At 43.7% G+C, this 14969-nt stretch overlaps 1 protein-coding gene across 1 annotated transcript in view; it reads right to left on the bottom strand.

Moving 5' to 3' along the window:
* Positions 1-14969, bottom strand: part of SEMA3A (semaphorin 3A) — a 76054-nt gene that overhangs the window by 24921 nt on the left and 36164 nt on the right. The window contains exons 4-5 of the mRNA XM_032220582.1: positions 11332-11425; positions 6411-6530 (exon numbers count right to left, since the gene is read on the bottom strand). Coding sequence (XP_032076473.1) covers positions 6411-6530; positions 11332-11425 — 214 coding nt within the window. The remainder of the gene's footprint in view (positions 1-6410; positions 6531-11331; positions 11426-14969) is intronic.

Here is a 14969-nt window from a genome sequence, read left to right as displayed (position 1 = left end):
GTGAAGTTGAAGGTTAATAGACCTTTAAAAGTTCACTTCAAAGAAAGCAAGGAATAGTGGTGTAAAATGAAATACCATTTAGAGGCTTCCTGAGGGAAATAGAAGACAAGGTGCTGAGCGACCCAAAGACAAACAGAAAAGCCACCCAACAGTTCAATCCTGACTGGATCCTCTGCCTACCTTTACTTATGATCAGATCAAGTGGATCTTCGTTAAAACTTTCTCCCCATTTCTCTTCAGAGATACTCTCTAGGCAAATACTTGAGGAAAATATTCCACTATTCAGGAGCTATTTTCAGATTTATTCTTGAGAAAAGTCCTACTGAATTAGAAATGGCAAAACACCAAAAATAGAACTAACAAGACCATATTTGTTTGCTTGGAACAAACAGTTGTAGTTGTGAGGGGGAGTGTGCATAATGTACAATTAGCTAAAAATCCTTGCTAAATTTATAGCGAAGGGAGATTGTATACATCTTCTAACGTAAGGTAAGCATCTTTTCTTTTGTTCTATGCTTCTTATGAGAAGGGGGGGAAATCGTCTTTCCTTGGAAAATTGACAAATGCAAAGCTCCACATTCAGAAAAGCCCATTAAGAGGAAAGAAAGGCGAAAATGTTGAGCTGTGGTATAATTAGCAGTTTCCAAGGCCTTTGTTCTTAAGGAGAAAACAATAGTTTTGATTCTCTGTAATGACTAATTATACGATGAAGTGAAAAAAATGAAGTGTGAAATTATATGTAATTCTCCAAGTAAATTAGATTCCTTACAAAACAGTCCTTCTCAGCTGCTTCTCAGCCTCTTTCATTTTAAGGAGACAATTTCCTTTTCTAGCCACGCAGAGATCAGGGATCCAAACAAGGAAGGAGCAAAGTGGAAACCTGAATTTGTACAGAGAACTTTAAATAATTTGGCCGGTGCCAAGCTGATCTTCGCTGGACTTTTGCAGGCGATTTGGCTTCTATGCCCTGCTTTGGTGGTTCAGGTAATGTTTCTCAGTGGACACCACCGGATAGTTCATTTGTCGTCTAAGAATTACTGGTGAACACACAATACGGAACGGGCGCCCCTTACTAGAGAAGAGGGATCCGTCTTTGCCAACAAGCCATCACCCAGCACTGGCCGTCTCTTTCCCCTTCACCTCTGCAGGCGATTATAGTGGCACAGAAAAGACAGGAACCCCCCAAAACAGACCAATAAGACAGGCACACAGAATTCAAAATTCAGAAATGCCAATAAAACACAACTGTTAAATTTAAAATACAGAAAAAGAAAAGAAAATGATCTGAAACAATTAATAAGAAAAGTAAGCCACCCAGCTTCTGCAAACACAAGCTATTTGCGGGAAACTTGGCAATCTTTGTAATTAGCCAGAGTGGCGCAGTATCGCAGGCTGGCTCACTGACCACAGCCAGCAGTTCGATCCTGACCGGCTCAAGGTCGACTAAGCCTTCCATCCTTCTGAGGTCAGTAAAATAAGGACCCAGATTGTTGGGAGAGCAAGAGGCTGACTCAGTAAACCGCTCAGAGAATGGCTGTTAAGCACGTGGAGAGGCATGTAAGTGCTATTGCTAATGGTTTGTCTGAGGTGCTAGAGAAGGAAGATTGCAATTTCTTGACTGAAAATGAAAAGGCTTGGAAAGTTCTGTTCACTTCTTCACCTGGGGGTTCAACTCTAAGTATTTGAAGTGCTTCTATCTACACCTGTCTTCACCCCAATTTTTTTACTTCTCAATGTTTCATTTTCGCCCACCTCTCAGATATATTTCCTTCCTGTTCCTTGCTGCCTTTTGAACGTTCAATACTTTGTAGACAAAGACAGCTACAAATCTGGGATCGCATTGAATATATTTTTGTGGAGCTTATAATTAATTTTCACAGCTAGTGTAGACAAATTTGACACAAAATCTATTAAAGGAAGATTAAATCAACAGCACAGTAAAGTTTGAAATAAGCTCTGCCTGAATGATTTTGTTTTGCTTTTATTATTTTTTTACACTAACTTGTCATGTAACTGAAATTCATCACAGCATAGAAACAACAGTTGGCAGAAATGAGCACAAAAAATAATCTTCATTATCCTTTTTGGTATTCAGTGTTTTTGCATCAATTATGACAGCCCTGCTTGGTATTCATGTCGACAGAATGTGTAATTTCCAATTTAATTTAGCAGTAAAAATGTGAGGAATAAACCTCAGTGTTTTAGCTTGCAGTTCCATTATTTATGGATGGATCTCTTGATTGATATTGTTGATTCCAATAAAATAAATAAATAAACAAATAAACAAACAAATCAATAAATAAATAGGAAGTGGGGTTAATATGGCTAGAACTACACTGAAGAAAAGGAAACAGAATTGAGTGCCTGATCACACCATCCATCTTCCTGTCCCTACAGGTGCGATCTTCTTCTTCTTTAATTCACCTTCCTTTAAAGGTGAATTATAGTTCACTAAAATACGTCATGCGTATTCCCTAGTGCATTCAATATTAACACTCTCGCATATTTGTAGGTACTCTAATATGGGTGAGTTTTCTCAGTGTTCTCAATTGGGGTGCGTTAGCCCCTCGTTTCCCCAGGGGAGGAAGCCACTGTGGGGGGCAGCCTGGCCCTTCCACGCTTCTACATCCAGGATGACCAGCTTAAGGGGGGAGGGAGGTGATTTCAACAGGTTCCCTTTGGAACAACCCAGTTCTCTATAGACGAGGAACCGGGTGGGGCTCCCACAGAAGTGCCGGCCTGTCAGGCGGACTGGAGAGCGAATAGTTACCTAGTTATAACTAGGAATCGCAGCTCCCTGGTAACACAACTAATGGGGAAGATTTCTGCGCAACAGCAGCAGCAGCAGCAACCACAGAAGCGCCTCCATCGCAGCCCAATTCTTTGGCTGTGTGGGAAAAGCAGCTCCGTTGCAGGGATGGAGGAACGAAGGGGTTATTTTTCTAAAGTGGAAATATTCCTCTAGATAGGTAATCACACTCTACTCTTCCACTTCATTTATCTTGCTGTTAAAGTAATTGGAAATACATTTTCTTTACAAAACAGAGACAAGCTGTGCAAGGAAGGAAATAAATCATCGGATGCCTAATCCTGACAGCACCGTTGAGGCCGAACTTCCTGGGCCGTGATGTGCAGATGGGTAACTTCCCAGCCCCTTCAGATCATAATGGAAAAGCCTAGAGATACGGATCTCCCCTCCCATCTTTCTCTTAGGCGGCATTTCAACTTTTTAAAGCTGACTTTATTTGCCTGCCCACTCCCATCTCTTATTCCTATCGTTTCCTGCGGGTGTTTTCTATCCGACTCCGACTCCTGATCTTTCCATTCCCCTCCTCTGATCTCCTGCAGGGGACCCTCATAGGAGTGTTTGATCTTCTTGCCAATCAAGATAACACTCCGTGTGGATTTGCACAGAGGAGGGTTAGGGGAGCACATGCACAGCCTGCAAAAGATTGGGGGGCTTTCCAGGAACCAGCTACACAAATGGAATAGGAAGTTTGTTGCCCCTTAAAAACAAAACAAACGTACACCTTTAGCTGCACTTGCAGAATGAATGATGTATGGAATTATTTTCATAATTAATTTAATGTAGCAGGTGGATATTTGAGCAAGTGGGGATCTTCTTTCTATTAAACCTTGCAACAGCAACCAAAGCCTGGAGCTATGTTAGAATTGCAATTTTATGCCCACTTGTTTGCCACTGAAGGCCACGGGGCTTTCCAGACCGGGGATTTCAGAGTGGCCACCTATTTTCTTTTCACACGCAAACACAGGTACTTAGGGACACACACGGGCTGATAGTGATAGTATTGTCTATGTGGCTGACTTCCATAGGTTAAAGTTTTTAAAATACAGCAGTTTTCAAATAGCTTTGAAAATTGGTGCTGATTTGATTCGTGCCTTGTAGGGATTCTCCATGGCAGAAAAACTGTTGTGAGAAAATTTCTCTGTTCCAGCATGGAAGCGGCAACCCAACCTCCCATCACGGAAGCCTTGTGAGAACATTATTCAGATGATCACAAAGACGCTGCAGCAAGAATAGACAGACCAGCTTTACAACATCACTCATAATAAATAAATAAACAAATAAAAGGATACCTGTACAATTTTATCAGAAAATGTTGACCACACAGCCCACCACAGCACAACCAACACAAGTGATCAAAAGGATGACACAATTGTGTTAAAATATTCATGACTGGGAGAGACATGGGAACCAGGTCAGCCAATGAATAGACATAGCAACTAAGTCAGTCAATGGGAGCTTAAACAGATCTGAGTCTGTGCAGAGAATTGAAACAGAAACTTCTGTAGTCTGCTGTTGTGAGATGTAAACTAGCAGTCTGCCTGGGCTTGTCTGCTGAAATGAAACCAACTGCTTGTGATTGCCTGTAACTCTCCTGCCTTGTGTTTACTTGGAAGAACCACCTGTTGGTATTGTACATTGATTCATCTATTCTTAGGTATATAAAGAAGTTAATGAATCCAGCTGAATCAGTTATCTGTACGTGCTTTCTGGAGTTGAATTTATGCAACAAACTCTGACAAATTGCAACCACATGGCATCAGTGAAGCACGCAAACCAACTGAAACCCTCCAAAATATCTTAAGTAAACCAAAAGACCCAGCAGCCCAAGAAGAAAAACCAAGACTCCTCTACAACATGCAGTGTAAGAACTCTAGCAGGCACCAAGGAGGACAGACTAGCAAGGAAGGTCCTTGTAGTACCAACTAGTAGTCAGACAATACAATATGAAGTCCTTAATCTCACAACGCATGGTTGATGGACTACCCAAGACCAAGCTAAATCCCAAAATGCAATACAATACAATAGCAGAGTTGGAAGGGACCTTGGAGGTCTTCTAGTCCAACCCCCTGCCTATGGTGGGGAATTCCTAGAATTCACATACACACAAATCTGCCCAGAACTGCCCTTATTCAGACACCAAGCAGAAGCAAATGTTTGACAGAGATTCACCGTTGTTATTTATATTACATTAGCACTTACGGGACTCCCAGTCAGTGAGCTACGTCGTCTGGCTCAAGGTGCTGATTTAATTAAAAGGCTTCCCAGCTTCCTTCAGCTTGTAAAACAACAACAACAACAACTATTGCAGACTTTCCTTGTAACCACACAACCGCAAAGGCTTTTCATAGACGTGGCGTTTATACTTTAAAGACTGTCAGCTGGAACTTTTGAGAAACCCAAAGGTGCCCAGATGAAACCACACATAAAGATGTGGCTTAAAGCAGATAAAATCCACATGTTTAGAACGAAAAAGATCAGTTGCAAAAGGTAATAAAAATGTCAGAATAGAGATGGCAGCTCCCACAAGACATAAAAACTCTCTTGCAACCTTCATTTATTTTACTTATGTTTGTTTGTTTGTTTGTGCGTGTGTGTATATGTGTGTGTGTGTGTGTAGAGAGAGGGAGAGAAAGCAAGAATAATCAAAATGTTTGCTGCAACTGTGTGGCCATAATTGCCAGCTGGTGTTTTTTTTTTTTAAAATAAAACTCCTGTGGATGCCATCCTTCAACACCTGACCTTCCCGGGGTGGCTGAAGGAGGGAACCGGAGGGGAAAGTGAGACATGAAAGCAAGTAGAAAGGAAAGAAAATCTATGAATGGAGAGGGATTCTCCAGCCGCAGTTTCAGGCTCTGGGTGGGAGACCTAGCAGAGCTCTGGAGCTCAGCAGCCCCTTCCCTTCCGATCCTGGACTTGCGTCATCGACTTGTGTTCCAAAGAAAAGATCTGACTAATTCTCCTGCATTGAATTTTGAAACTGAAGTCCCCTCTATGCTTAGGCTGGAGCAGAATCATGGGGAGAGTTGCTCTCCTTTCTCTCCTCCCTTTTGGCTGGACGTGACCTGTAACCCAACTGCAACAAATGAGATCAGATTTGCCTCTGGAAACGCCTCTCTTGGGAGGACATGGAAGTCCGCTCCTCCATCATCCATCCTGCATACAAATACACTTCCTCAACAACCTCAAGAGAGAAATGGACTCCCTCCAGGTAGGCGAAAATTCCTTCTGGCTGAAGAAGAAATGGACAGACTGGACTGAGCCAGACTTTGCATGTCAATGAAAGTTTGTGCAAAATATAAGCCAACTTTTGGTCTCACAATGGAGGAGGGCAGGGAAACCATCTCATACCAAGTCTATTTCCAGTTACCAGGCCAACGTCTAAGACCAAAGCCAAGGTCAATAGCAATGGCGCTCAGGCGCCCTCCGGCACCAGAAACAGCCCTACAATTAATACGGAGGCCGTGATCTCCATCGAGGTATTGCGACTCCCGTTAACTTCATTGACCGCTTTAACACTGTGCAGCCCTTGGTGCCAAAAGGAAGCCAATAGTGCTAGAATCTGCTGATCATGAAGGAAATAGAGAGGAAAAAGGAGGCTTACCGTTGAGCCACCGGGAATCGTGCTGCTCGGTCCGGATCGGGTGGTGTTGCCCCAGAGTGCGGAAGATGGCAAAATCTCTCCCCATAAAGTCGGCCGCTGTTCCTGAGTAAAGCTCACCATCTGTAACGTTTCATGGAATTGCAGCAGGTCAGAATCAGCAAAGGAGAAAGCCTCCCGCGACCGTTTCTCAGGGCACAGAAAGGGGGGCTTCCCGGGCTGAGACTTTGGCTTTGCCACTGAACGCTTCAGCCGGGGGCAAAAACACGGCACTCGCTAGACTGGCAAATGCCCCTTTAGAGATGGAGAGAGGGACTCGGTCATATCCGCTGTGACTTTAGAAACCTCTAATTTATAGAGCAAAGAACACATATTTATATTAATGTAGCAAGCAAATGCATGTCCTCCTCTTTGTCTCCCCCCACAAAGCAAAGGGAGGAAATAAAATAGACCCGGAGTTGGTTCATTTGTTTTGACTTTGGAGACTTCCTGGTGTGTTACAGAACGATAGAGTAGGGTTGTGTCTGTGTGTTTGTGCGTATCTGCCTTCACAATATAAATTGTGAAGTGAGTTAACAGCCTATTGCAGTCCCGGTATTCTGCTTTTCGTGGTCATAATGAATGGCCTAGAGAGGATTTTATGTGATTTGGTTGAACAACAAGCACACCGACTCCAAGAGAAGCTGGTGCTTTCTGTGCCAGTTTCAGAGGTTGGTGTGGCTACCATGTTTGAGCAAGCTGCCTTCTCCCCACACGATCAAAACATGATTTTCAGACAGTCTGCAAAATCCTAGAAGTCAGGAGAGGAGAAATTATGATCATGCAATATGAAGAACAAGGAGATCGGAGGCAGATCTGGAGGACTTCCTGCCAGAAGATGATCACATCTGAGTGGAAGTTTTGCATTCGCTCCCAATTCATCATTTTTGTCTCTCTCTGCCACTTTATATTTTTAAAAGGAGAGGCCGCCACTTAATTGTAGCCCTTATTAAGTGGGGAGCTCCGGCAAATGCCTCCCAGGCCCCTCTTGGCCTTTATTTAACTTTGCTGCCATTCGCCTGTCAGCCTCCCTCAAGAGATTTGGGATAAATCAATATCAATCAAGGGAAAGTCAAGAAGACGGCTTTTGTTTCACACTTGTCAAAAGGGGGGGGGAGGTCATTGGTGGTGTGTGTGTGTGTGTGTGTGTGTGTGTGAAAACTACCATCTGAGCAGGGTTTCCCAGGGCTCTCTGACCATGGAGTGGGACAACTAGCTGAGGCCAATGTCTCATGGTCAACTGGCTGTGGGACAATTCAAGAATTCAATGTAATTATTGAAAAAAATTTTTTTTGGGGTCATTCACGTTTCCTTCTGTCCCTCCTTTGCCATCCTTTCTTTAAAGGTCCTGTCCCACCATTTCTTCGATATTAGTGTAACCCTTGTTGGCCGTGGGGAGGGTGGGGAGTTTGAAGGAGGTGGCCCCGTCATTTGCAGGCAACTATCTATCGCTCCCCCCCGCCCAAGATTCAGCAGAGGAAACAGGGGGCTTCCCTGTGGCCTCTCTGTTGTTCATTGGCTTCCTTTCTCTCAGGAAGAGCAAGAGGCAGCAGCCCTCTAGCCGTAGGGGGGGGCAGGGAAAGGGGCCGATCCGGGGCAGCCTTCCATGTCGTGGGTGCCTGTTTCCAGATGGGTGGACTTCAACTCCCAGAATTCTTAACAACGGCCACGCAGGCTGGGGGAATTCTGGGAATCCATTTGACTGGAGGACACCCAGATTAGGAAGAGACCTCAGTCTCCCTCTTCTCTTTTTATATAGTTTTACGGGACTCAAAAGTCCCAAATGGTGCTTGACTCGGCCAAGACCCAAACTGGACCATTCCTATGGATCTTTGTTCCCAATAACCCAAATGAATGGCTGGAAAGAAATAAAAAGCATCCCACATTCTGCCCTAAAGCTCTTAAGGCCACATTAATGAGCACAGAGTTTACATATGGTCTATTCGGATTCTGGCCAGAGTTTCCTAGGTAGATCCTCCGCCTGTGGCTGGATCGGAGCATTTTGAAGGTTTTATTGGAAAATGCAAAGCTAGACATTGGCATGCAAACAGCAGTTGTGCCTCCCGTGGCCCATTAATAATAAGCGTCAGCTAAACAAGCCCTCCGAGCTATTTATTTCTCATCCCAAACTGGCATTTTAATAGCACGGTTGAAAAGAATGAAAATCAGTTGCAAGTGCACCGAGGAACAGATATTTTGAATTAAATAAAAGGATTACAACTGCACTAATTATAACATATTTTTCAAAATACGTCTGCCTATTATAGATTTTGAAAAGACTGCAGGGAACAAATCAGTGATTTTCTTCTCATGAATTTAAAAGCCAATAAACCTCGGCGGAAGCCGGTCCAGCTGTTCCCTGAGGCCGGTCGTGCCAAAGGGAGGCGTTGATAACTCAAACTATGATTCTAATGAACTTCAGAATGGATCCCAAGATTGCTGGCTGGGGAATTCTGGGACTTGAAGTCCACACCTCTTCAGGTTGTCGAGGTTTAGGACGGATGTTTTTTTGTTAAGATTCATCATCTTTGTCTCTTTGCCCTTTTTTTTTTAAAAAAAGAGGGAAATATTTCTAGGGTTTTTTTTTAATTAAAGCAAAAGGCCAGGGAGCCAGACTGCTCCCCCATTAGTCTCAGTGCAGATGAAAAGCTAAACTCTCCTCGCTTCACCTGGCAAGATGCCATAAGGGGCTTTGTGCTGATTTTGCCATCCTAGTTTTCCTTCAAAGTCAATCTTGCCCAAGAAACTCCACCACAAATGTTTTCTGCTCCAGGCGCTCAATTATACACCTGTCTTTTAAGGGCTTTCCCCCTCCTACCTCGAGTAAATTCAAGGTGCAAGTTACTGCAAAGTGAAGGGATGCATTTTAAAAAGCGCCCTCTGGGCAGTTCCCACTCATCGCTCCAATTTCCAAAGGGAGGCGGTCTACTCCATGCTCCCCCAGTGCTGCTTTTAAAAGCATGAAGGATTTGTTAAAACACAGAATTATTTCCTTTTCTTAAGTGCTATAGTAAAAAAAACAAGCCTGAAATGCTTTTCATCTTTCAAATAACATCTGGAGGAGAGATACTTCCACTTTCTTCCCGATGCTTAAATGACTATGAATCATTTCTGAAGTTCCTGGGCTTTCATGGTAACATCGTACTGGTTGGCACTAGCTGCTCTCTCCCAATTTTACTTTGATGGGTTCTAGACCACGCCCGGCCTTCCCAGCCTGAACACAATCAAGACCCCTACAGACAGAAAGGAAGAAAGGGGGCAGAAACCCAAGGAGTCTCACGGGCTTAGATCAGCCTAAAAAGAAATTTTCTCTTTGCCGCTCTGAGCAGGGACTTGGATTGCAGGCAGCCCTTGACTTATGACCAACAAGTTCCATTGTTCAGGGATGCAATCATAAAGCATAGTGACATCATTTGGCATCATTTACTGACAGCAGTTCTTGAAATCTTGGTTGCTGTTGTTAAACGAACCCCAGGGTTGTGAGGAATGGCTTGCCTGCAGAGGTTGTGGGGGCTCCAACACCGGAGATTTTTAAGAAGAGATTGGACAAGAGATTGAAATGGTAGAGGGTCTCCTGCTCGAGCAGGGGGCTGGACTAGAAGACCTCCAAGGTCCTGCCCACTCTGTTATTCTGAGGCAACAGCCTGCCAGCTCCCCAGAGGCCAGCAGGAATTTGTAAATTGCAGGTGGTTTGCAAGGAAGCCGGCAAGGCGGGGAGGGGCCGCTGATGGCTGTCGAAGGGCCACCTCTGTTCTTGTCTTAGCAACAGGAATGACTGATCCAGTTCAAGGTGTAAGACTTTCTGAAGGTTCCCATCCAGGTAGCAACCGGTTCTGACCCTGCTTAGCTTTTCAAGATCAGCCAACTTTGGGTAGGGGCTGCTACATAGGTGGGCTTGAAAGAACACGGCCATAAAATAACTAAACTGAAGCTCTAGGCTGAGGACTGGTAGAATTTCCAGGCCTCCTTTTCTGATTGAAAAGATAGTTTAATACTCTCTGCTATGGTGAAGTTGGAGGCAACGATGATGGAGGCAAGGAGGATGTGAAGTAGCCACCAGTTACTATTGAGGCCCTCTGCATGATTTTCTCCTGTAAGTTACCCCACGCTCTCGTGTAAAGAGAAAGCCTGAAACTTTGGGGAAAGAGCATTGACTTAGTTGGAGCGGGAGAAATATAAGCCCCTCCCGCCAAATAGATTCTATATTTTTCGTATTGAGAGCAATCCAAGAAATGCCAAAGAATTATTTGGGGGGGGGGGCGTACCTAGGATGCTCTAGGATTGGGTTTGTAAACATTGCATTGCCTAAAAGGGTCTCTGGGAGCCCCAAAGCTCTGCAGGATTGCTGCTCACCCATTGATTCAAACAGAGGAGAAGATTTGCACCCGCGTTATAAGAAATGCCCCCTCATCTGCAGAGACAACCCATTGCTCCGATGGGAGGGGCTTCAATTGGCAGCCCCAGGCAGCCCGGCTCTTTCCGAGAGGCCTTAAGCCCAGGAAACCGGCTCCTCTTGGGGCCCCGCATAAGATCCCCCATTGTCCCTGCCCTTCCCACCCCATTCGATCCAAAGGCAGTTGAGTAGGGACCAGCCTCTAGGCATCCATTTACTCTCCAATATATGCACGTAACATAAAGGCATGTGCTTCTTTCTTTTATAAAAAAAACCCAACCTCTGGCCTTGAAGGGGCTGATCCAATGATCTGGTTTGTCTTCAGATCTTGGATGTAAATCAAACTCATTTGTCCTGTCCCCAAATCTGAAATTTGAATCAGAGCACAGCCGTCTTGCACCGACCCGGCCCAATAATTTGAAGGAACAGAGGTAGAAATGGTGTGTTTGTGTGTGTGTGTGTGTGTGTTTAAGACCACTTTACACTACATACCTATTAAAAGAGAAGCTGTCAGAAGTTTGGGGTCATAAGGGCTTTTTCCTCTGCCATTTTCAAAATGTGAATCTTCCAGCTTGAAAATGTTGTCCTGTTGAGAAGAAGAAGAAGGGAGAAGCAAATGATTGAGCCAAGCAGACTGATTACTGGAGATGTATAACTTATAAAACCTTTTGTGCATTTATTTCTAAGCCACCAGACGGCTGATCTTCTTTTTCTTTCCTTTCTTTCTCATTGGATGTATAATGTACTAGATAACAAAGCAAGGATGGCTTCATAAAACTTGGTGAATTGCTGCCTTGTGGACTAAGAGGCGCCTTTCTATTTCTTTTTAAGCCTCTGTGAAACCTCTTTTCTTGCGTGTTTCTGCCAAGTGTCTTTTAAGCGCCTATGAAGCCATCCTTGTTCTCTTGCTTTCTTCATCAGTGAGGTTGGATGTGTCTTCAAACTCTTTTTACAGACTTTTCGATATCTACACAATTGCACTAATGTGTCTGTATTAGAAAGGAATGCCTTTATTTCTAGGCCAATCCTGGTTTTGAGACCCAAGGCTGGGCAAGGGCAACGGAAGGTGAACGGGAACTGGGGAGACCTGAGTTCTAGTCTATTCTCACCCACAGAAACTCAGTGGGTCACTAAAAGGAAACCCCCTTGCAATGGACCAATTTTTACACACGAATTTGAAAAATCCACAGGGGGCAAAACTCCAATAAAGCGAAATGCCAAGATGCTCTTTGGGGGTGACTGAAGAGGATGGGAGGCATGAAGAGGACGCCCTCAGCCCCTTCAGGCTGCAACAAGGGAGGAATGACGCTGAGCCCTGGGGAAGTCATGGTCCCACTCTTGCAGGTGTGATCCCGTCACACCTCCGTCCCTTCCTCCACCGTCACAAGGCAAGAATGAAGAGCAGAGCAGCAAAGAAGGCGAGGGGCTTGGAGGCGAATCCTATGAAGGGCAGTGGGAAGAATTGGCCCTGTCCATCTTAGAAGAGAAGGCACAAAAACAGCCTTCCGTCCTTTCAGGGAGGGCTCTCACAGGGCGGAGCCACTGGATTCATTCTCCCAGCATTTAAGGAGGGAGAGCCACACTCAACATAAGGAAGAACAGTTTCCTGCTGTAAGAGACATTAAGCAGTGGAACGGGTTGATTTTAATGTATCTCTGTGTGTGTGTCTGTGTGTCTGTGTGTGTGTGTGTGTGTGTGTGTGTGTGTGTGTGTGTGAGAGAGAGAGAGAGAGAGAGAGAGAGAGTCACCAAAGTTTTCCAAGGCAGAAGGTTGACTTCCAACTCATTATATATCTCTGTCTATCTCTAGATCTTTAGTCTTCTCAACAACCGAACAAGGGAGTGACAGTTTCAGTCCCGCCACTTCTTTGTGGTGTGGTGTGTGTGTCTGTGGATGTCTTTGTGGTGTGCATCTGTGAGGGCTTCCAAAGGGCATTCTAGTTCATCCACGGGGCCCAAGAACATTTTGGCACCTCTGAACTCTCTGCTTTGAAGCAAAGGGAAAGAAATATCAGACACGCAGGTGAGTCTTCCAAAAACTTCTCGTCTGGATTATACAAGCACATACACACAAAAACAAAACAAGAATCAGTGGGCTGTAGGTAAATTTGGGATTGCCGTATTTGAGATGACATTTATTGCCAGGAATTCAGTTTATCCCTGTCATCAGTAAGACACACACACACACGCACAGAGAGAGAATCATTTTTCAGGCCCCTCGGAGGCAAAGGCTTGTGAAAGGGAAGACTGACTAGAGATGCTTATGAAGTAAACAGCCAAGGAAAAAAGAGGGAAAAGCCCACAAAGAATCCATGGGCAGATGAAAGACTCTTGGATGGGAAGAACCCACCAAAGGTTCTGGTGCACCTTAAAGAGCCAAGGGAGGAACATGAGGGGGAACGTAAAATACACCCGTCAAAAGAAAAGTTTCAGATTAAAGATTACAGGATGAAAAGAAACCAAACCAACAAAACCTCTTTTAAAATCTCAAAGACTAGCAAAACTATTTTGGTACAATGATTTTGCGGATTGGAATCAACTTCAATAGATAAATCAAGTGCTTTGCTGAATTACAGCATAATTGTATTTATCTATGTGGTTAGGGGCAAAGGATCTGCAATGTTATTCATTCTCCTTCTAGTTCTTTTTTTAAGGACCTTAAAATATACTATTCTCTTTTCTTTCTTAAGACTCATTTACACATTTAGTAAAATCACAGGACACTCCTGGGACTTGTCTATTTCAGGCCACGGATAATAGATTGAGTTTTTGAATATTTCCTAGAAAAACAAGTTGGAATGAGTTACTAAAAGCTTCCTTGTATGCATTGTTTCTGCTTTTTCTCTCTGTATGGAAAAGAATAAAAATGAGATGGGGGAAGCAAGGAAAAAATGTGATGATGTCATCACCCAAATGGTAGAATTTTTGTACTTGACAACTTTATCAGAAGTCATGACACAAATACATCACTGCACAATTTGGACGATAATGTCACGATGCACAAGGTGTCACTTTTTAAGCTTGATATATACAGTAGATGCTGATTTGAGCAGCTGCATCTGAGCTTTTGATGGCTTGAAGGGAGGGATGGGAAAGAAAAGGTTGGTAAGTTTGTTAGTAAAAAACATTCGAGGAACAAAGAGCTACAAAGGTACAAACTTGCCTTATATTATATCATCCTGTTGGTTTATCTAACTCAACTTTCCTCAACTCGGTATTCTACAAATTAGTTGAAACTACTTCACTTAATGATGAAGAGATAAGACAATCTTTTATCCCTGACATTCATGCTCTTGAGTTGTAGCCCTGCTCCCATTCTTAATATTCTATGCCTGCTACCATTGCCCTCAATGGTTCCCATTTTCAAGGTATTTCTTCTTCTTCTGGATGAAGCTTATGCCTTCCCCTCCCCCTCCCCCCTTCCCTCCTTCCCTCCCTCAATGAGGCTACTCCAATCAGAACTTACTCTAAGCAAACTAATGTCAGGATAAAAACAATGCAAAATAAACCATACAGCTTTATATATCACCTACATAAGATCAAGAAATGAATATTGTGGGTCTGACCCATGGAGGACTTTAAGGGCGGCACCCAGCACCTTGAATTGAGTCCAGATTTATGAACCCATCTAGTCCTTAAGTAAAACCTTGCTGGATTTATTTATTTATTCCAACAAATTGTGTCATACATAGTCAACATCCAACTTTATTCAGTTAATAGCAACTTTATTTTTAAAGTTTTATATTTACCAACTATATTTAACAGGGTGATGCAGCTGAAATATCACATGAAGTTCTAGTCAAAATTAAGAAAAAATCAATGTTCCTTTGAATTCTTTATGGGTCAGGTACACCTATGATATTAGATCCAGGCGAAGACTGCATGGCCTGATCACTCTCTTCAAGTAAAGTGCTGGACTGAGTTATGTTGAAACAACGTGGTGTTTTCCCAGAAGATGGAAGAAGGAAGAGTGGAGTTAAATGACAAGGGTTTCAGTTTATCTGGGCAGAGTGGAACTGCCTTGAGAGTTGATAGAGGGATTTAAAGAGGGACCACAGGGCCAGCTGTAGTAATGTCTTCCTGGACTGGATTCCCAGGTCCTTAGGATGATCCTTTCCGATATTTCTATAT

Source organism: Thamnophis elegans, chromosome 7, assembly GCF_009769535.1.
Source record: "Thamnophis elegans isolate rThaEle1 chromosome 7, rThaEle1.pri, whole genome shotgun sequence".
NCBI lineage: Eukaryota > Metazoa > Chordata > Lepidosauria > Squamata > Colubridae > Thamnophis > Thamnophis elegans.
This window is presented reverse-complemented; position numbering and strand designations above follow the sequence as displayed.